We start from the raw sequence: 22,649 nt of genomic DNA, 5'->3' as shown, positions 1-22,649 counted from the left end.
CCAGAATGCAGAGATACACTGAGTTCCTCTGTATGATATCAATATTGATGGGAATCCGTTTAGCCGGACAATCTGTTCCAAAAACATGGTAGCCAGAGTAGAAGCAGTTGGTAGGCCTTTCAGGGGAATAAATTGGGCCATTTTGGAATTCAGAGCTACAACGACTAAGATGGTATTGTATCCCTTACAGGAGGGAAGGCCTGTAATATAATACATTGATAGCATATGCCAAGGTGCTGGGGGTACTTCTAAAGGACGTAGCAGACCTGCGGGACTTTGTTTTTGGGACTTATGTTGGGCACAGGTGCCACAGGTTGCGATGAACTGGACAATATCCTTTCGCCAAGTTGGCCACCAGTATTTTTTCTTTATTTTAGCTTGGGTTTTGGATATTCCCGGATGCCCTTCTACTAATGAATCGTGATACTTTGCGATGATTTGATTCTGTAATTTCTTATCCGGGAAGTACAATCGTCCTTGGTAGTATGGTAGGTTGTCCACGATCGTATGCCGGTCTCCCTTCCTTAGCCATTTCTGTTGCACTGGTGGACTCATCAAGTGTTGCAGGTCAGATTTTAAGTTGTATAGAGTGGTGGTTGCGGCAATCATGCCTTGGATTCGTCCTTCAGGGATGATGGCCACGGGGTCTGGTGTAGTGAATGCCTCTTCTTCCTCACTGACAAAGTCATATTCTGCAAAGAAGAGAGCCCAGCGGAGTTGGCGTGATGATTACGCTTTAGCGGTCTTCAGATATTGTAGATTGCAATGATCCGTGATGACGGTAACTGTATGTCTAGTTCCAAGAAGATAATGTCTCCATGCTTTGAACGCTGCTTTAATTGCTAGCAGTTCTTTATCAGTAATTACATAATTCAATTCAGGGGCTGAAAACTTGCGAGACCAGAATGCCACGGGATGCAACTGAACTGTTTCGGGGTCTCGCTGTGACAGGACTGCTCCCATTGCTATGTTGGAAGCATCAGTTTCGACCACGTATCGTAGTTCTGGTCGAGGATACCGTAGAATTGGTGCTGTGGTAAATGCTTGTTTTAGCTTGTGGAAGGCTTTCTCTGCCTCTATGGACCAATTAAATTGTTTATTTTTCCATAGTAAAGAGGTGATTGGGTGGACTATCTGGGAGAACCCAGGAATAAACCGGCGATAAAAGTTGGTGAACCCGAGTATACTCTGTACTCCCTTTATGGATGTCGGTGAGGGCCAGTTAAGGATAGCGTCTACCTTGCACGTGTCCATGCGTACACCTCGTGGTGTGAGAATAAATCCGAGGAATTCTACCTCTGTCACATGAAAGAAGCATTTCTCCAATTTGGCATATAGCCGGTGTTGCCGCAGTTTCTCCAAAACTGCCCGGACATGGTTGATGTGGTCCTCCTTGGTGGTCGAATAGATAAGAATGTCATCAATATAGACAAGAGCGCAGACGTCCAACAGTTCGCGGAGCACGTCATTCATGAAAAATTGGAACGCCGCTGGGGCATTACATAGTTCAAAGGGCATGACCTGATATTCATAAAGGCCATATTTCATGCGTAAGGCCGTCTTCCACTCGTCTCCTTTTTTGACTCTTACTAGGTGGTAGACCCCTCGTAAATCTAGTTTTGTATATATCTGAGCGTTTTTGACTTGATCCAAGAGCTCGGGGATAAGCGGTAAAGGGTACCGGTTTTTTACCATGATCTAGTTAAGTGCTCTGTAGTCAATGCAAGTTCTCAGGTCTCCCTCCTTTTTAGGCACAAAAAGAGGGGCAAGGATGCAGGGGGCTTGGACAGACGAATGAAGCCATTTGCCAGATACTGATCGAGGTAGGTTTTTAGATGCTGGTTTTCCTGTTCTGTTAGGGCGTAAATCCGGCTGCAGGGAAGTTGAGCTCCAGCTACCAGATCAATTTGGCCGTCATACGGTCTGTGCGGAGGTAGGGTGTTCGCTTTCTCTTTTTGAAAGACATCTTGGTAATCCAGGTATTCAGGTGGTAGTGAACTGGTGAGGCCCAGTATGGTTTCTTTCTTCGGCGAACCTGGGTTGGTAAGACCTTTTAATGAGAATCCCTTGCTATAACAGGTGTCGGCACAGTCTTGGGGAAAGGTCAGAACTCGTTTACGCCAGTCAATCCTGGGATTGTGGGTCTCCAGCCAGGGCATTCCCAATATCATCTGGAACTGAGAAGCACTGATGAGCTCGAAGGTGATGTCCTCTTGGTGACTGTCCTGACACAGAATCGTGACCTTCTCTGTGTAATGCGTTTCCGATGATAGCTGAGATCCATCAACTGCTGTGACGTTTTCCGAAACCTGCTTCTGTCGGAGAGGAAGGCCTATCCGGGTAGCCAGATTTTGGTCCATGTAATTTCCCACAGCCCCACTGTCAATGTATGCCTCCAAGCCATGTATTTTCGACGGTTTCTTGTGGTTTACCAGGAGCACAGGGATGACTAGTTGCGAGGTCTGTATAGGTTCCTTTTCACTTCTCGACAAGTGGACCGCTATGCTTGCCGGGCGTTGGTGTTTCCCGAGCCCTGTTCTTCTTCACCCTTGTCAGTTGCTCCAACTGCTTTCCTGGGTGGTTTTACTGGGCATTCTCGGAGATAGTGACCTGCCTTACCACAGTACAAACAAAGCTGCTGCTGTCTCTTTTTCTCCCTTTCTGCCTTGTTGAGTGGAATCCGCAAGCCTCCAATTTGCATTGGCTCGGACTGATCATGTGATTTGGTTTGATACTCATGGGGTCGTACATAGACTGACCGCCCCTCGGCCTTGGCCCGATCCATCTTCCGATCCTGCAATCTGTGATCGAGCTGCACTGTCAGGTCGATGTATTCAGCACATCTTGCCGGGGGATTTACTACTTGGGCTAATACGTCTTTAAGTTCCCCTCGCAAGCCTCGGTAAAAGAGCGTAGTTCTTTTCTCCTCTGGCCAGTTAGTTTGTGCTATCAGATGATTGAAGGAAGCGATATATGTTAGTAGGTCTTGATTACCCTACCTGAGTGATAACAGTTTATTGTCCAGAGCCCGCCCTTGAGTATGCCGTGCAAATAGTTTCTCCATTTCACGCTGGAAACCTACGAAGTCTCAAAGCAAAGGATCATCCTGGTTTACCAATGGTATTGACCAGTCCGCTGCACTACCTCCCAAATATGAGAGTACAAATGCCACTGTCGCTTGATCGTTGGGAATGCCTCAGGTCTGCACAAGAAATGTAGGCGACTTTGATTCATAAAGTTGGCATACTTATTCTGATCGCCTGTGAAGCGTTCTGGTGGGGCCGGGGGAACCCGCCCTGGAAGAACCACCTGTACTGGCGTGGGCTGTGGAGGCGCGGCAGGAGGGGCGGGCATACCCTGGCAGTGGGACCTGGCCTGCCTGTGCCTGGAGCATTTGCCTTGCTAGTTCATCTGTCCGCTCCCGGTTCACAATTAGATCCCTTTGCATTGGTTTCCTGTCTTGAGGCATGAACTTCAGCCCGTAACTCTCCCAGTAATCGGGCCAACTGGTCAGTTTCAGAAGTTTCCATAACGCCCAGGCAGAGATTCGAATAGGCTTCATGTTCTGTTACGCTCACCTGGTCTCTGCGAAGTCGTTGGTGCACGGTTGCAGCCCTCCTGGGGGTGAGGTCGCTCGGGTCCGACTTCGCCCTCTGCCCTTATGTGGTAACTGGTGGTAATAGGTGATGCTGCTCGAGACTGCTCCTGCGTGGAGAATAGGGGGGCGTGAGTATGCCAGCTTGTGCGCCTGATCCAATTCCAGACCCCTTCTCCCAAACCGTGGTACCTGTGGGATGCGCTGTCCCTGGTAAGCTCACCTGTTGATTAGTTTTGGCGAGCACTCCGTCCTGCTGCTTCTGGCTGGGGCGCTTGTATGATCTGGACCGAGTTCCTTCACTGGTCCCTTGCACGTGGTTGTCCAGTCCTGTTGCGACTAAGCCACTATACTTCAGGTAAGTGTTCCTGTTTGCCTTTGTCTTTCCTCGTCTGTTTTTGTTGTATTGTAAAGTTCTATCTCTTGAATTGCTGTCCGTTCCACTTTTGATGTTTGCTCTTTTGCTTTCTTCCCTTGCAGGTGATGTTGCCGGCCCGGGCAGAAGCTGTAGAGCTCGAGGCGACAGCCGGAGGGAATGAGGAACGAAGCTGCAGCGGTACTGTAGCTGGTAAGTTGTTAACTAGTGGGACCGTGGGGTTCAAATGCAGCGCGACCCTAGGACAGATGTTCTAAACTAGTCTTTCTTCTTCTTCAAGGGTCCGAGTTCATGGATGCAGAGTGCGGTGCTGCGGCGTCGGGATCAAGATCACTGGATGTCAGGAGATGAGTCTGCAGAAGAAGCAATGAAGCACCGGTTTCCGTGAGGTGAGTATGCAGGAGAACGCCTGGTTTCAAATGTAAGTAAACTGGTCCAAGCGGCGGTGAGCGTCACGTTGCACGCAAGTGCACAGTATTGCGAAGCACCGGCCTTAAGGATGGAGCAGCTTATATAGCTGAGCTTTTGAAGCCACACCCACCAGGTTCAGCCTGCCTGCCACACCCTGCCACTCACGATGAGTCAGCACATGAAGACCAGGCCTAGGGAGCCACACCCGATGAATCAGCGATGAAAAGCACTCCTGCACTGAAATAAAGCAAAACCACTCCTGCACTGAAATAAAGTGTTCCTGCTCATATCTCTATATGAGCTTGGCACCAAAGGCACCAGGACTGAGTCCAGCCAGAGCCCCTGTGTTTATAGCTCCCAAAGGGACATAGGTGAGTCAAGTGACCCATTGCCCCATCACTAGATGTTGTGGTTTTTGTGTTCTGGGGCCTGTGGCCATGACAGGAATGCATTGTTATTATTTGATGGTTGTAGCTTGCTCCCATCTGTAGATTTAGGTTTAGATAGGCGTTTATCACACCCTTGCGAAAGTTCAATAAACACCCTTGAACTGTGGCCACTTGTGTCTTTCTTACTGTGGATACAATGCCTTCTTTACAACTGGCAGTGTGAGTGGGGGAGGCGGGGAGGTCAAGGTGGAAAAAGAGTAGAGAGTGGTCAGACCAGGAGAGAGGGGTGGTTAGAGAGTTGGAGAGTGGGATGTCTGTTTAGATGAGAGCATCCAACGTGTATCCAGCAGAATGGGTTGGGCCAGATGGTAGGATTGTGAGGGAAAGAGACTCTCAGAGGTTGCGAAAGGAAACAGTCACCACATTTTGACAGTCGAGGTGGATGTTGAAGTGTCCAAGGAAGATAAGTTTGGGGGAAGAGGCAAGAAGAGCGATGGGGAGGTCCGTCCATTCCAAGAGAAAGAGGCAGGTGGGTCCAGGGGGCCTATAGATGGTAGCAGCAGTAAGAGAGCAAGTAGGCGAGAGAGATAGCCTGCAGACGAGGCTTTCAAAGGAAGAGTAGGTTTGGGTGGGGATGATGGAGGAAGGAACCCATTCAGGGAAGATCAGTGCCACTGCACCACCAAGCCGGGAGGGCCTGGGATTGGACAGAATCTTGTAGCCCTCAGGGAGAAGTTTCAAAAGCAGTGACAGAGCTGGCCTTGAACAACTTCTCAGTGAGAGCAATGATGTCAAGGTATTCAAGGAGGAGACAGATGTCAGAGGAGTGTTTGATAGTAGAGCAAGAATTAAGGGTAGCTAAGTGAAGCTGGTTGTCCCCTTGAAATGTTTTTCCAGTGGGGAACAGGGGCGGGGTGCCGCCACTGGGGTAGGGGAGTTGGAGGGAAATAGGGGAGGAAGGAGAGGGGAGTTGAAAAGAGATAGAAGACGCCTGTCAAGAAGGAGGAGGTTGGGTAGAGTGCACTGGCGACTGATGGTGCTATTGTGATGGACATTAGTGGTGAACTTGAAGGATGTGAAGTGAGCCAAGAGCACTTCCCATCTGGGCCACCATTAATGGGTGAGGAAGAAAAAGGGGAGAGGACAGAAACCATATGGGGAGTCCATAAGTAAGAAGAAGGAACAGCGAAGAGAATGTCAGTGATAGTCTGTCTGGATGAAGCATTGATGTAGGTGTCTGCAATTGGCCGATCAGGGTTATGGATCTCAGGAGTGCCTTTGTAAGTTTCTTCCTTGCAGACTTCGTGAGAGAGGGAGGTTAGGTGATGGAGAAGTAATTTGCAAAGATAGGGGAGACCGAGAGCACCATGGGGAAAAGCCAAAAAAGGGGGAGGAAAAAAGTGGGTAGCATGGGAGAGGGTTAGAAGCACTGTGCACAATAGAATTTCGCCAGGCGGCCGGTAAAACAAAAACAATGAGCATTAGAAATGCTCAGATTAATAGTCATTAACACAGTTGGAAAGCACACCTAAATTTGTAATTGCCAGAGAACGGTAACATGCAGTACAACATGGAGGATACACAGTTGGAAAGCACACCTATGTCGAAATTGCAAGGGAGCACTAACAAGCAGCACAGAAATTAGGGGGCACAGATGAAAGGCTCACCTGAGGATCCAGATTAAGTTTGTATACAGCAGAAAGCATTCAGTAAGAGACAAAACAAGATGCATATTTCAGTAGGTGCAGAGATTAAAGTTTGTAGTTAGGCATATAGGGACAGGAGGCAACCAAAACAGTAAAGAGGCTAAATAAGTAGCAGAATTTGGATAATTTGAAGACCCCCAGAAGGTAGTCAGGCAAGCCTAGATATAGAGGCATTACTATTGTACAGAGGAATTACCATAATCCAGTTTACATGAGATTAGTTCCAATAACTAAATGAATTTAAGATCTGATGATAAGAGTGGAGGACTTTCCTCAAAAACCATAGAGCAAAAACAAAACTGCTCATGTCTGCATCGCTTTGTGGTTTGAGTGGGTGGAGTGCAGCGAGTGTGCAGTTTTGGCGAGGAACGCGATTTGACTGCCCCCTGTGTTCAGCACAAACTGAGAATCTGGTGACAAGCCTACAGTTAGAATAGCAGGCTCCTGCACGGAGCACAGCAGATTGCGTCAAGTGTTCAGTTTTGACCAGGAACCCTGTTTGACTGCCCCAATGTTTAGAACAGATGGTGAAGCTGGTGACACTAAGCCTACAGTTCAAATAGCCAACTCCTGCGCAGAGCGCAGCGGAGTGTGCGCAAGTGTGCAGTTTGAGCAGAGGAGTGACGAAGACAGTGCAGCTGAGGAGAACAATATCCTTCCTGAGAAGCAGTTCTACCATCCATGGGCTGGAAGATCAGACCAGACTCATGCCCAAAGGTAAGCACATTATGATTGGGACTAACAGCAATTATTTGCCTTCTATGACACTGATTTCTTTTGAGGGGGGTGGTCACCCGACTGCACTGGCATGAATAAAGGTGATTTGACACTCAACTCTTCAAATATCAAAAAGAAAATTATGGATTTAAAAAAAGAAATAGGAGTGCAAGTGAGGGTGATGCCACCTCTTCTTCTCTCTTGTTTGTATGTCTGGGATTGGCCCTTAATGACCATGACGTCCTTGAGGAGGGCTCAACTGCATCGAGTTATTAGTGCACATTCGCTGGATGCACTACATTTCATACTTAACTCACTTGTAAAGGTGTATGATTTGATGATCAACAAAGTGAAATTGTACATAAGGGCCCTGAACTATATCCACAGCTGTCTGTGCACACTTACAGAATAAATCATGGGTTTACGGATGCCTTCATTGTCGCAAGATTTGCCGCAGCAAGGATTTAGGAGGGAAACTCCCGACCCAGAGGAGGTTTGTTGTCCAAGATCTCCAGTGGACTCACCACCTCCCATAGCATTTGTGCAAGAATTCAATCAGCTAAGTCAGCTACCTTGTGAATCTGATCTTGCGATTACTCCGTCAGTGATCTGCGTCTCACTTACAGCGAGGGAGCAGATGAGTCATAACATGAAGACCGTCCCCCTTAAACAGCGGCCAAAATCTAAAAAACGAAGGATCAAAGACCGATGAAAATTAATAAAAACTCATATTCCACATTTTTTTAGAGCATTACTCTATAGAAAACACCATCATTCCGCAGCAAAAGGAAATACCCCGGTAGAGCGTGACCAGCACCCAGAGGTTTCCTTGGATACGCCTATGAATCTTGACCCAGTGCCCATATAAAGAACACCGGACAGAATAATAAAAAGAAGCATAAAATTAAAGTTCTTGCTTCAGAAGTACCAGCTACATGTTCTCCTAAGGTTACAACCACAAGCATGCAGACACAAGATTTGTTGCTAAGTGTTTTCTGTGGGAGCCATTACAGTCTGATAATCCTTTGAACTCATCATCGGACACCAGAGAAGTTGCTATTCCAAGAGGACAGGTCCTCCGAGGCCCTTTGAGGTGGATGAATACACATATTTGTGGTCTTGAGAGGGGTCTCTCTGGTGGTTGGTGTAGTAACAACCCTTTGGCAAAGAAAATCCTGATTGAGTCCATCTTCCCGCAGGAAGGGAACACAGTGTTGAATCAGAGTAATCTGTTAATGCTTCAGGAGACTCCATCTCTTAGCTTATTACATCTCCAGATATGGATCTGATTGATTTTATACATGATACAAGAACTGGCATGGTGGCCATAACAGCACCATCAGGAATTATTCAGGAGACTTTACTGGCCGCGTTTGACGACATCAATAAGAAAGGTTTTGACATTTCTGTATTCTCTGAACATATGAACCCCAGGGGTCTGAGTTATAGTGCCACAAAGACAAGTGATTACTATGCCCTGCTTCAGATGAAAATGTAATGCTTTACAGGGGCAAGACATGCTTGTACAATGACACTGAGAGACCCTCAACAGGCTGAACATCCTACGGTCCAGAACTGGTCCTGGCTACCCAGTATTCTGGCAGGGAAGGGGAGCCAACTACTGAAACCCAGGCCCCGTTTTTAACGATCTGGAGGGTCTGAGGTTCTTGTCATGGAATTCAAAAGGTCATTATAATCTGCTCTACAATTGTGAAACGTGTTCCGCGTTGAAAGCACTCAATAATTTTACGCTACAAGGGAAATTGGACCTCATTACAAGTCCGGCGGTAACCTGCCAGTGCTACTGGCGGGTTGCCGCCGGACTGAAACACCATTTCTGCCACCTGATATCCCGGTGCCAACGGGACATTACAAGTCCTGGTGACTTGTGTAAGGAAGGCATGGTATCAAACAGTGAAGACAGACATAAGTGATCACAGTTCAAGGGTGTTTATTGAACTTCAATGGGTTGGTTGAACACCTATATAATCCTAAATTTAAAAATGGGAGCAAGTTACGACCATCAAATATTAACAACGCAGTCCTAGTGGAGTCTTTGTCAAAAAAAAGGGCCTAAACTAATAAACCTATTGCCAGTCCTTACTTCTGAATACTAATGGTGTGGGACAACAATGTAGGCAAAAGAAAAGTGTTCAAGAAATAATATGTCTGGATTATAGGGCGAGAGGTTCAGTCAAAGTTGTTGGTTGAGAGCTGTTTCCACTGCCCTTGTCTTTGCCTGTTTCATGGTCAGGACAGATATGGGGTCTTAGGTTTATCAACAGACCCTCGTTCGTTAACAAATCTGCTTGGATTTGGGTTTTGATGGTGGGAATTTCTGCAGGATGTGCACCAATCGAACCCCCCGGACTGCTGGAAGCCACTCTGCCAGGAAGGACGCCTGCTTTATTCGCTGCCCCACCCGTCCCCCAAGGCATCCTGATTAGACCCGAGGAACTGGTGAATTTCTTTTTTATCAAGAAATAAGCCTCTCCCGTGAACTTGTTAGGGCTGATGGCTTTTCCTGCAACAGAGGTATCAGTGCCGCCCTCTGGACCATGACGAGGGAGGTAAGTTCCCACTTTTCGCCTCAAAGTCAGGATCTTGCGTTTCGGCTCTGGCCAGTCTTGCATACTTGAATGAGAGATGGGCTGTATATGGTAAGAAATTGGTAGGGGGCTCCAAGCATCTCAGTGGAAGCTTTTCAATATAGCCCACACACTGCAGTTGGATCAGACAGTCGCCACAATCACTATGGCCCCATATACACCCATGGATTCCTCCTCACTCTCCCAACCATCCCCACTACTAGAGAGCACTGAAACATGACTTTACAGAGAGACAAGAGCAGAAAGATGTCATTGAAATATGTCCAAACTATGCTGCAACTCTAATGTATTATAAGATACAGGAATTTGTGGGAGGTATAATCGTATACATCAGAACATTCCCAAATATAAGTAATTTGTTCTTACTGAAACCCATCATGTCCCATCCCTACGTCTGCATTGTGGCCTCTCTTTCACAATCTTTCTCTTCCTCCCCCTTTTGCTCTCTTTCATGCACTCTCTGGCAACTTCACTTGTGCACGCGTTCGCATTTTCTCTCTCTCTCTCTCTCCCTCTCCCCTTCTCTCTCTCTCTCTCTCTCTCTCTCTCTCTCTCTCTCTCTCTCTCTCTCTCCTCTCTCCCTCTCTCTCTCCCCCCTCGCCCCCAGGAGGAGAAGACCAAGAGAGAGAGAAGGGGAGATGTACCCCTAGACCAGGGACCCCTGCTAAGGATCTCGGCATTGCCTAGTTGGGGAACCAAGCACCAGCCCTGCACTCTCCCACCAATGACCCATATCGAACACCCCCAGATCCTGAAGCCATGACCTAGGCCCAGACCATACCCTTGACCAGCATTTACCTCAAAGGTCTGCACTAGACCATGTATGCTGTTTCCCATCACTTTCCTTCCCCTTCTCTCTCCTTTCCCCACTGTTTTCTCCTAGCCTGCTAAAGCTGTTCCGAAGTTGCAAGCAGTACTGTACAAAACACCATTATTTTAATAAATATTAATCTTGGCCCTTGTCATGGTGACGCTGTGATGTTTGCTATAACAAAGGTTACTAAGAATCAAAATGGTGATACTACACTCTACAGCTGCATTTACACAAACCTGCCATTTACTTGTTTGAATGTTATGAAGTTTCACCAAGATCTGACAAGGAATGTAGGGATGGCTTAAAATATATTCTGAGGAAATTCATCTCAATAGCTGTTTCATATTCTTGCCCAATCATGAAATCCAGCACACAGAAAAAGGCGGCATATGATTTATAATGGGCCATATATTTTGGGAGGAAGAGGTATATGTGAACAAAGTAAGGGCACTGCAGGGATTAATGTGTGTTTATTTACTTCTTCTAGTGTTGCATTCATATCTGATGTACTCCGTCTGATTTTAATGTTGATTACTCTGGAACTGAGTCACACATATGTCATTTGCACTAGGAATTCTTCAGAATTTCAACAGTATCTAAAGTAAGTATACATTATGGGAAATGTGGCAACTGTCTGTTTTAGGATATGATTGTGGTTATTTTGGTTTCTTCTGTAACTGTGTTTCTTGGGACATCCATATGTTACACACTTCTGGAAACTTACCTTTAAGAAGTGCTTCTCAGTGCAACTTTACCAATGCTTCAGAAAATAAATGTTAAAAAAAAATATGTTGCTGTGTTTCTTGAACCCACTAACTAGTGAGACAGGCAAGTAAAATGTGTGCCTGTTAATGTGCCCGCCTGAACTGAGACTCAGACACTGGTTGCATATTTATAACAGTTTTATTAAACGATTATGTTCAAATAACTTGTGAAATGTCACATTGCTTGCCTAACTCAACAAAATAGGATTGCTCTGTGGGTCTGGGGATAATATGAGGATATAGCCAGGAGATCTCAAACGGTATCTTAAAAATACAACATAATAAGCGTTTTTCCTCTTGCTCCAAAGGGTTTATCAATGTTCCATTAGTTCTCAAAAGAAAAGAATCGGGCCCTGGGGGGAATACACTAAAGGTCCAATGGTGCCAAAGTGTCCAGACTCAAAGAAGTGTTCCTGTAGCCCTCCCTTTCTCTTTCTGGGCCTCTGGAGAAAAAATGGTCATCTCTCCTCTGGAGGTGGGGTGTTATCGGATACGAGCCCATGTCTTTTTGGCATATTGGTGTTTCAGGAGTCTCAGACCCTTTTTTTTAGAGGCTTTCCTGGATCATCCTCTCCAGGTGGAAGGATAGAAGCTTCCAGTGAAGCTGGAATGAGGGAGGGTGGAGGGGGGCGTTTGCGCTTGCCAGAGGTGTGTTATGGCCTGGCAGGGTCCAGTAGAGAAGCCTAGCAGAACATTCTGTCCACTTCTCTCTAAAATGTGTTTTTGGCCCCCCTCCAGCAGGCTAGGCTACCCCTGAATTCTCAACTTGTGCCTCCTCCCATCTCTTTACTTTCCCTTGGACCAATGTGGTCCTGAGGAACCTCGGTCATTGCTCATTAAGGGAGTATTTTATCGTTCTCTTCAGTACCTCAGGTGGTCTGGCTCTATCTCGACTTACTCTCTTTCTCCCTCTTGATGGTATCCCCTTTACTCCTCCTGGCAACAACATTCTCTCTTTATATGGTATCCGGCTCTCCCTGTGTAATTTTTGGTAGGATAGAAGTTTCCAGTGAAGCTGGAATGAGGGAGGGTGGAGGGGGGCGTTTGCGCTTGCCAGAGGTGTGTTATGGCCTGGCAGGGTCCAGTAGAGAAGCCTAGCACAACTTTCTGCCCACTTCTCTCTATGATGTGTGTTTGGCCCGCCTCCAGCAGGCTAGGCTACCCCGGAATTCTCAACTTGTGCCTCATCCCATCTCTTTACTTTCCCTTGGATCAACGTGGTCCTGAGGAACCTCGGTCATTGCTCATTAAGGGAGTATTCTCTCATTCTCTTCAGTACCTCAGGTGGTCTGGCTCTATCTCGACTTACTCTCTTTCTCCCTCTTGATGGTATCCCCTTTTCTCCTCCTGGCAACAACATTCTCTCTTTATATGGTATCCGGCTCTCCCTGTGTACTTTTTGCTCTACTCCCAGTCTTCTTTGCTCTCCTCTCTACAATTGGATTATTTATCTCCTATTAATCTCTCACTGTTCTCCTTTCTTACAGTAACCCCTCCTTCCTTCATTGCCCATTTACTTTCATAACGTACTGAAACCCATCAACCACAAAAACACCAGACAAACAAGCCGACAAGCAAGCCAGCATGCTCTACACATTCCACCTTCCAAACTAACTTGCACACTAAAACAAGCATTTACCCAATGGGCACCCACAGCATGGAATACACTTATCGCTGCATGTCCACACTACACCCTCCAGTACCGTTTTCTGGAAGAGCCTCAACACATACCTGTTGCCACACATATTCCAGCTCCTCCCCTGCTACCACTTGTCTATCTTAATCTTTCTATCATATCCTGAAAACAATTTGTTACTTCTATTTCACCTCCCACCTTTTGAACCATGTAAGGGGCTCCGAAACCCTCTCGGTAGAGTCAGCACTGAACAAAAATAAAAATGTGGTATCTCCCCTTTCACCATTATCACACTTTTTCCATGATATCTCCCTCTCTCTCCATATCTCTGTTTGCTTCAGTTTCCCTCTCCTCTGTGCACTCTTTTTACCTCTAGATGCCTTCCCACTTCAAAGTCTCCCTCCTTCTTCTGGATATTTCTCGTAACCATAGAGGTTGTCTCCCTCTCAATATCTCAATTCTCACCTAGGCCTTTCTCCCTCTATTCAGGATTCTCAAACTTAGATGTGTTTTTCCCTCTCCTGTCAAATAACGTACATTTGGACAGTGCTTACTCCTGAGTGTCGTTGTCTTGACCTATTGCGCAACCTTCTTGCCTCTTGCTGTCTCGTCTGCCGGCACCCTGCCCTTGTGTCCTTCCCTAGTGTTCCCCTCTCCCCTCCTACTCTATGGTGCTCTGCCTCTCCTATCTTTTCTAACTGCTTCTCTATTGGCTATCCTGCCCTCCTAACTAAATCTGATAGGAAGAAGTTTAAAAAGGACATCCTGGGGGCGTGGCTCGGAGCTGCCGTGATTGGCATGTCTCCTTAAGAGCTCCTGATCGGCGCAGCGCACCGTGCTAAATATTGCCGGAACCGAACTCCGTTTATGCCTGTAATTTGAAGACAAGCAGGGAGAACCTCCTCTGCTGACGTCCCCAATTTTTGTTCTAATCCGTGGTCGGACCTTTGCGATGCAGTCCGAATTCCCGGCTGGGGCCCACGCGGCTAGAAGATGGCGGACGCCACTGCACATCACATATGCCAGCCTTGAGGGGGAGGTGCAGGCGAGCTAGAGCAGCCTCAGCCGTCGGACCAAATCACCTTGCGCACCCACACTCATTGCTTGGGATGCTCCGTGACCCCTGCTCCCTCCCACCCACAGTGAAGCCTGGTGCCTGCGGGGGCCTGCAGAGCAGAACTGAGTAATCTGGACTGTGAGGCCCGAACCATCCCGAGCTCATCAGTGGCGCTGGGGAGCCCGGCGGGGGATTGTGCGGCATCCTGGAGCCTCGCCGTGGGTGATCTGCGCGCGGGGGGTCGTGGGCACCTGGCCGGGGCTCCTCTCCTCCTCCTCCTCTTCTGCCGGTGTGCGCGGCCCACCTGCCCGCGACAAAGAAGCAACACCCAGCATCCCCGCTGAGCAGCCCCTGCAGGGTGGAACGCAGCGTTCGGAACCTGCCGGAGCACATCCCGCCGTGATCCAGGATCTCCTGTGGCTCATCGGCGGCCTGGCGGTCGCCGGGGGGTGAAGGGGTACTGCGGTGCTCCAATTCTGGCTTCTGGTTCCTTGGAGCAGGAGTGAACCATCAGCCTGCACAAGCAGCAGCCATCTGCGGCTCAGCCCCCAACAACTCGCCTCACCAGCCCGCACTCCGGTCGCCTCAAAGCCACAACATCAGCGTCGGATTGCTTCCTGGGGCCTGGGCTGGAGCGCAGTCCCACGGCATCACCATCTGCAGCGCAGACCCACCGGCCCTTCCGCCCACGGATCTTGGATCCTTGCGCCCTGCAGGCGAACACCTGCGCCCACTCGGAGAGGCTGGGGCCCGTGGATTTGCAACACCCGGCGTGAGGTGAGGAGTCAGGGGCCGGGGGGGGCTCTGCCTCCACCCATACGAAATCCAGGCTTGCCTCCCACATCAGCCCCGGACTCTGCTCCCCCTTCCCCTCATATATTAATCAGGCATTTCCACCCGGACTACCACGGCAGAGGGTCCAGTCCCCCTCCTCTCATGGGCTTCCCCCCACAACCACCCTACACTTATCAAAGGGAGATGTAAAGGCCTTTTCCATCAAGGGGCCCCACAACATAAGTCTTTCCGTTAATTCAGCCCTCAAACCTGTGAATTCGCAGGCACTCTGGTCTTCTCATCAGTGGACTTCCCTCACTCACTGAGCCTCCCCCTCCTAGAGGGGTTCCTGCGGCCCGCGACCAGGCGAAAGCGCGAGATCTGGTGACATCAGCCTCCAACCTCAAGGCTAAAACACAGTGTCAGCCACTCCACGCTCCTGCATACTCCCTCACTAAGCTCAGCTCACTGTACCACTACAGGGGGAGCCAGGGCTCAGAAGGTGGGATGCCAGCACAGACCCCGGCAGACATCGGCAGACCTCGTTCGGGGAGAAGCACCAGCGGCACCTTGCACCCCGCACAGCTAAAGCATCAAACAGAAGCAAAATGGCAAAAACCAGTAAAGCATCCAGACAAACAGACATCGCCGCTTTGATGAGCAGCACCCCTGTGGAAAGGTCCAAGAGGGGGGACCCACCAGAGGATCCAGCCACCAGCACTATCCATAACTCAGCAGCCCACAATCCGTCACAGATGGTCACAAAAGCAGACCTCCAAGACTTGCTATCCGCACTAATGAAAGAAATCCAGAAAAGCACGGAAGAGGTCACGGAAAAGATCAACTCCCTTGACAAAAGAGTGGTAGCGTGGAACACCAAGCCGCTGAAATCGAAACTGAGATCTGTGACCAAAGATTTGAGTGCGAGCAAGGCCGGGACAGAATCACTGCCCTAGAAGCGAGGTGCCACCTCCTGGAAGCAAAGCAAGAGGATGCAAAGAACCGGTTCCGACGGAATAGAATAATATCCGCCTGCGGGGGATTCCATCTTCAATCCCTGACGCAGACCTAAAGAGCTGTGTGTCGGACCTGCTCAGATTCATAATCACTCTTTCCGACAACTCGTCACTGGAATTGGACTGGGTCCACAGAACAACACCAAGACAGGCATCGGCTCTGCCCCCCGGACGTTTTGGTGAGAGTACACTTATTTCAAGTCAAGGAGGAAATCATGCGAGAGGCAAGACAAATGCACCAAATCACTTTCCAAGGATCCACAATTTCTTTCTACCAGGACTTGGCGAACTCTACTCTCCAAAAACGAAAAGCCATGAGAGCTTTCACGGAATGACGTGAAAGAAAGATCCCATATCACTGGGGCTTCCCGACTTCCGTGAGACTTCCGTGAGATTCACCTGGGAGGGGGCTCAGGGGCAAGTTCAGTCACCAAAGGAGGCGGACACATTTATGGGCATCGGCGGGGGAGAGGAAGAATTAGAGGGAGTAGGCCGTGCAGCCCCCAGAAAACAGTCGGAATCAACCTGGACAAAAGTCAGCAGAAGGCGCAGCCTCCGAGGCCCTCGCCGGAAAGAGTCCAACCCAGGATGATCAGCAGTTATATCGTTTGCCAGTTGAGTTCCGTGGGCTCTACGATATCCTCAAATTCCAATGAGGGGATCGAGGGGGGTGTGCAATGACCTTCCCAGAACCAGCGATCGAAGGCAATCCGAATTCCTCGCTAAAGAAGACTACCCGTAAAGTTGCAGTGCAGAAGCAATGTTCCAGCTCAATCTTATCTTATTTGGTTTGGCGGCCTAGTTGGCCAATTTCTGGTGCACACGCGCCACCAGTTTCCCATTTCCAGTAGGATGAGGTTTTCCCTACTGAGCCAGAAAAGGGAGTGGGGGGTGGGGGGTGGGAGAGGGATAAGGAGGGACAAGCTCACCTCACTGAGAGACTGGACACACATGGTCCATCATTTCAACCGACTTCACAACACGTCACATCAACATCATCGCCTGCGCTACGCCAATACAGTGGTTTCGCCCCGCACTCGAAGGAGCCGGAATCGGCAAGGGACAAAGAACATGCCATAGCCAACGCCAAAGATCGAGGGGATGGCTGACGCAAACGAAGTGGTAATCCTTTCCTGGAATGTCCAGGGCCTGAATTCCCCAAGGAAGCACAGATCAGTGGAACACAGGTTGGGCAACTAGCCAGAGATATCGTCCTCCTCCAGGAAACCCACTTATTGCAGGCAGATGAACACTGAGTCAGATTCAGTAGATATAAAAAAGCTTACTTCGCCACGTCCGGAGAGAAAAAAAAGAGGGGTGGCAATACTGCTGAGTGACAGGATCCCCCTATCAAAGATCACGGTGAGAAGAGGCCCGGGAGGCCGTATCCTCCTACTCAAGGGGCTATTAGAGGAACTGCCTATTACTATTGTCACAATTTATGGACCCAACACGTCCCAACGCAAGTTCATTTCCAAATTAATCCTGACCATTTTAGCCTTTCAGGAGGAGCACCTGATCATGGGCGGGGACTTTAATATTACGCCAAGCCCCCAAGTGGACAAAACTCTGCCGCCCACAAATGCAGACTTCGCACAAGCACTATCCCTGGCAATGCTGCTCAGGGACACCGAATCTGTCGATGCCTGGAGGTTATTCAACGGAACATCAAGGGACTATACCCACTACTCCTGCGCACACAAAGGGTTTTCAAGAATAGACCTATTACTAATCTCCGGGGTCATGTACCCGTGTTTAAATAAAACAGAGATCCACACATGCATGATCTTTGATCACGCCCCAGTAACCACAAATCTCAGCATACCTGGCCAAAAGCACCCCACTCAAAGACATTGGAAACTAAACGACTCCCTACTGCTAGACGAGTGCATCAGACAGGAAATTGGCGAAACGATAACCAACTGCTTCAGGGAGAACACGATCCACGCTTCCCCTATCAACATTACATGGGATGCTATGAAAGCAGTGGTTAGAGGTTCCCTGATCAGCTCAGGGCAGAACAGAGGCTGATCTCGAACATTGCAGCAGCGAAACTGGGGGAAAAGGTAAAGCACTGGGATGCGGAGCTGAAATCCCAAAGATCTAGGAAAACAGAGAGGGCCCTGAGGAAAGCCAAAATGGCACTAGAAATGCACTGGGCCGATCGGACAGCCAAATCACTAGCATATACGAGACAGTTCTATTATAGCAAAGGGAATAAGGTGAACCGTGTGCTAGCACAGAAATTGAAAAAGGTCCACAGTAGGAATAACATCCTTAAACTGGTGGGAGCTGACGGCAAGGTTCACTATTCAGAGGCATACAAAATCAGAGAACTGGTGCGACATCACAAAGCTATAATGTCAGGGCAACCCATCTGGCCTAAAATCATTGTCCATTTAGCATCCATAGAATCCCCTATTACCACCGAAGAAACTATTGAGGCCATTAAATCCCTCAAGAACACTGCACAGGGCCCAGACGGTTTAACCCCAAACTTTTATAAAAAATATGCGAGCATACTTGCACCGCATATGTCAGCCCTGTTTAATTCCTTCCTGTCATCCAAATCGGTCACTAAATCAATGGCAGAGTCGCTCACAGTGCTGTTACATAAAGCCGGGAAAGACCCCGAGTCGGCCGCATCTTACTGACCTATCACATTACTGAACAACAATGGGAAAATCTTTGCAAAGATCCTAGCACGCAGACTGGGGACGACTCTCCCAAGCCTGATAGATCGGGACCAAACAGGTTTCATCCCAGGGAAGGGGACCCACGACAGTATACGGCGAACGATTGACCTCACTGAAAGCGCACATAGGCTGGGTGTGGGAATGGCAGTCATATCCCTGGATGCGCCTAAAGCATTCGATCTGGTGGACTGGGGGTATATTCGGAGTGTGTTAGAGCACTATGCCTTCGGCCCCAATTTCACAACTTGGGTAATGGCCAATTATCAGACACCTACCACACAACTACGGGTCAACGGCACCAGGTCCGAGGCAATACGCATAACTAGGGGCACTAGGCAGGGTTGCCCACTCTTGCCTCTAATTTTCGCTCTATCCATGGAGCCTTTCGCGGCGAGAATTAGGCAGAACACGAGGATAAAGGGGATCACAGTGGGAAACCACGAATATAAAGTCACTCTATACGCGGACGATGTCCTAGTAACAGCAACAGACCTGGCGGCATCTCTGGGGCCCCTCTGGGAGGAAATTAAGGAATTCGGATTGATCTCTGGGTTCAGAGTTAATCTAGATTAATCCTCAACCCTAGCAATTAATCTCCCCAAGCAAGAAAGAATCAGCCTCAACCCCGTAATGCCAATCCCATGGGCAAAAGGGTCAACCGAATACCCTTGGGGAACAAATCACTGAAGACCCATCACGCTTCTACTCAAGCAACTTCCCGCAGCTAATTAACGTATTCTACAGTGAACTAAAGCGATTGAAGGCCCAGAAAATCTCCTGGTTCGGGCAGATCACAGCCATAAAAATGAATATAATCCCCAGGTGGCTGTATCACTGCACAGCTCTACCGACTCATATCCCGGGTCCCGTTATGGCCTCCCTGCAAAAGAAGGTACACAAATTCGTCTGGGGGGGGGGGGGCCCGAATCGGGAGGAGAATCATGATGCAGGGTAAAACACAGGGGGGGCTGGGAGTACCAGACGTAGCTAGGTATGCCCTTGCGACGCAACTATCACATGCATACACCTGGGTCCAAACGGTGGATCAGCCGATGTGGAACCAGCTAGAGGAGGCCTGGTGCCCGGTCGCCCCATCGGAGCTCCCACACCTGCCAAACATAAAACCCCAAACGAACAGTGGTACCCTGTCCGCAACAAATACAATTGTTCGCAGTTGGAAAGCTGCAGCCCAGAAATGGGGCGTCCGGGGGACACTGGGTCCTCTCGCCCCCATTTGGAACAACCCCGAATTCTCACCAAGCAACCCTCCACTTGGCTTTGAACCTTGGAGAGAGGGGGGACTATTAAAAACAAGGGACTTCCTGGAAGAGGGAATCCCCTTATCGTTCGAGAGATGCAAGGCGAAATTCGGGATGGGCGAGCGGGAAAGATTCCACTATGCCCACATTCGGCACTGGTTGTCCCACAGAGGAGTTAGGGAAAAAAGCACTAGAGAACTGACGGCACTAGAACTCTCTCTAACATCCCCTGCTGCGAGAGGTAGAACCTCAGCTCTCTATCGACTCTTGGACAGGTCAGACCCCTCCAAAAAAGAAAGGTACATGGTTGAATGGGAGAAAGACCTGGGCCGGGAAATAGATGTGGAGGAATGGGAGAAAATCTGGACGACACTGCATAAAAGCACCCAGTGCATCACGAATAGGGAGGGGGGCTATAAACTCTGCTACAGGTACTATGTCACTCCAGCCCAACTAAACAAGGTCAACCCCGACATTCCCGCGACCTGCTGGCGCAGATGTCCCACCCTCGGCACCCTATTCCACATGGTCTGGGCCTGCCCGAAAGCAGAGGCATATTTGAAAGAGGTAACAAACCATATCAAGGAAATTACCGGACTATCCATCCCCTGGGACCCTGGCATAATTGTCTTGGGTGAAACAGTGGGAGGGGCGCTCCCGATATTGGGCCCTATCCCTCGCCTGTGCACGCACCTCCTCCTAGCAGCAAAAATTGCGATGGCCCGGCTGTGGAAAAACGCAGACGGCCCCTCAGTAGCACTGTGGTGGTCCAAATGCTGGGACATAACCGTCGCCGAAAAGATTGCAGCGATCCGGTCAGGTTTCCTGAACAAAGCTTTAAAGATCTGGGCTCCATTTATGGATTACACAGTAAATTACACGGCTCTCACTAGATGACCTCCACTGACCAGATGGCTACAAGGCAGCGCGCTCTATTAAGCTAAAGAAGTAGGAAGGGAGAACCCAAGGCATGGGGGCCCGTCCCTGGCAATTGGGAAAATGTGAAACGGCATTGACATGGACAAATAAGAACAGCACCCCAGCCATCGAGACAAACCTATTCCTTGGCGCAAACTACATTTCTGTATTGGCACTATCACTAAATATTGCAATGTTGTCGATGTGTGTTTACTTGTAAAACTCAATAAAATGTTATGGAAAAAAAAAGGACATCCTGGTCTCCAACCCAGGCCTCCCTATCGCTGACACCTATACCAGTGCCTCCTCTAAGGAAACTGTCACCACCATCCTCTTTGCTGTTCCCTCGCCTGACCTATGGACCCTACATATGGTCTATGTGCTCTCTCCTTTCTCCTCTTCTCCCATTAATGGCGGCACCCTGTGGGATGCCCTCCTGGCCTGCTTCCATTCCTCCAAGGTCATCATTAATGTTTACTCGAATGGGACTGTCCTGGTCCAAGGCCCTCAGGCCAACCTTCACCTCTTTGATAGACGCTTCCCACGTCTCATCAATTTCCTTGCCTCTCCTGCTGTCCCCTCTCCCCCCTCTACGGCCTCCTCGCCTCCCCCTGCTGCCTCCTCCTTGGCTACCTTGCCCTCTCATTCCCTCTCTACCACCCCTCGGGCTCCTTCCACACCTCCGCAGGGCGTACCTCTGATCTGTAACCCTCCCTGGAAGTCCTTCAAGGATGGCAACCTTCTCCACATTGCCACTCGCAACTCTTGCTCAGCTGTCAAACACTCCTCCAACATCTGCCGTCTCCTTGAAGAACTTAACCTGGATGTTCTCGGACTGACCGAGGCGTGGCTCATGGCCAGATCTGTCACAAGTTTTGTCAATCTCCTCCCTGATGGCTACAAGATCTTCTCTACACCAGGGCCAAACCTCCCGGTGTGGGCGTAGCCTTGATCTTCCAGGAGTGGATCCCTGCCTCTATCATTCCTATGCAGGATTACTCCTCCTTTGAATGCCTGGTCTGCAGTCTCTCTCTCCCCTCTCTCCCCTCTCTCCCCTCTTTCCCCCTCTCTCCCCTCTCCCCCCTCTCCCCTCCTGACTCGCTCTGCAGGGCACATCTTGGATGTTCTGATTTCCACAGACCTTCCCCTCGCTAACTCTCTCACCACTCCTCTCTCCTGAAGTGATCACTTTCTCTGGTTCTCTTATCCCTCTCTCAATACCCCTCAGGCCAAGCCTACTCCAGCTCTGCCACCCACCTTCTCGGTCATCCGACCCATGGAGCGTGTGTCAGTTAAGGCTTTCGCCGCCACTTGCTCTCCTCCTTCGGCACCTTTTGCTGACTCACACCCTGACACAGCCCTTTTTAACCTTCACTGATCTATCTCTGACACTCTTGATGTACTTGCCCATGTCATGAGGATCTGCCTGAAGCCCAAATCCAAGTGCAACTCTTTGGTACGACTCAGACCTCGTCACCCTTAAATGCAAGTGTAGAGTGACTGAGAGGAAGTGGAGGGCAACAGGTACACCCTCTGACAAACTGGCCTGCCACCTTATCCAAAGGAAATACATACTCTCTGTCCTTGCTAAGAAGAGAGCCACATCCAAGCCTGCGTCTCTGCGGCATCTAACAACTCAGCCGAACTCTTTAAAATCTGCAAGGAGCTGGCCAATCCTGCTGCAGTCTATACCTATCTTGTCTCCTCCCAGGCCCTCTGCACGGCTCTGGCTTCTCATTTTATTAGAAAAACCCAGGACATCTTGTCCACTCTCTTCTTTCCATCCTCCTCCTCCTTTCCTGGCCCACCTGCGGCTGCCTCTCCTCCTTCCTTCTCCTGCTTCCCTTTGTTCACCTCTGACGACATTTCTAATCTATGAAAGTCTCATCAAAACAGGTTTGTCCCTGTCTTC

The 22,649-nt window shown here is 49.2% G+C and overlaps 1 protein-coding gene across 6 annotated transcripts in view; it reads left to right on the top strand.

The window, feature by feature from the left end:
• ERMARD (ER membrane associated RNA degradation) overlaps positions 1-22,649 on the top strand; it is a 1,617,289-nt gene that overhangs the window by 1,545,093 nt on the left and 49,547 nt on the right. For all 6 annotated transcript variants that reach the window (XM_069607434.1, XM_069607436.1, XM_069607435.1 and 3 more), the window contains one exon: positions 11,105-11,218. In XM_069607434.1, coding sequence (XP_069463535.1) covers positions 11,105-11,218 — 114 coding nt within the window. The remainder of the gene's footprint in view (positions 1-11,104; positions 11,219-22,649) is intronic.

This window comes from Ambystoma mexicanum, chromosome 4q (assembly GCF_040938575.1).
Source record: "Ambystoma mexicanum isolate Mex_15411 chromosome 4q, UKY_AmexF1_1, whole genome shotgun sequence".
NCBI classification, from domain to species: Eukaryota; Metazoa; Chordata; class Amphibia; order Caudata; family Ambystomatidae; genus Ambystoma; species Ambystoma mexicanum.
Note: the sequence above shows the minus strand (reverse complement) of the source record. Positions and strands in the feature narration are given on the sequence as shown.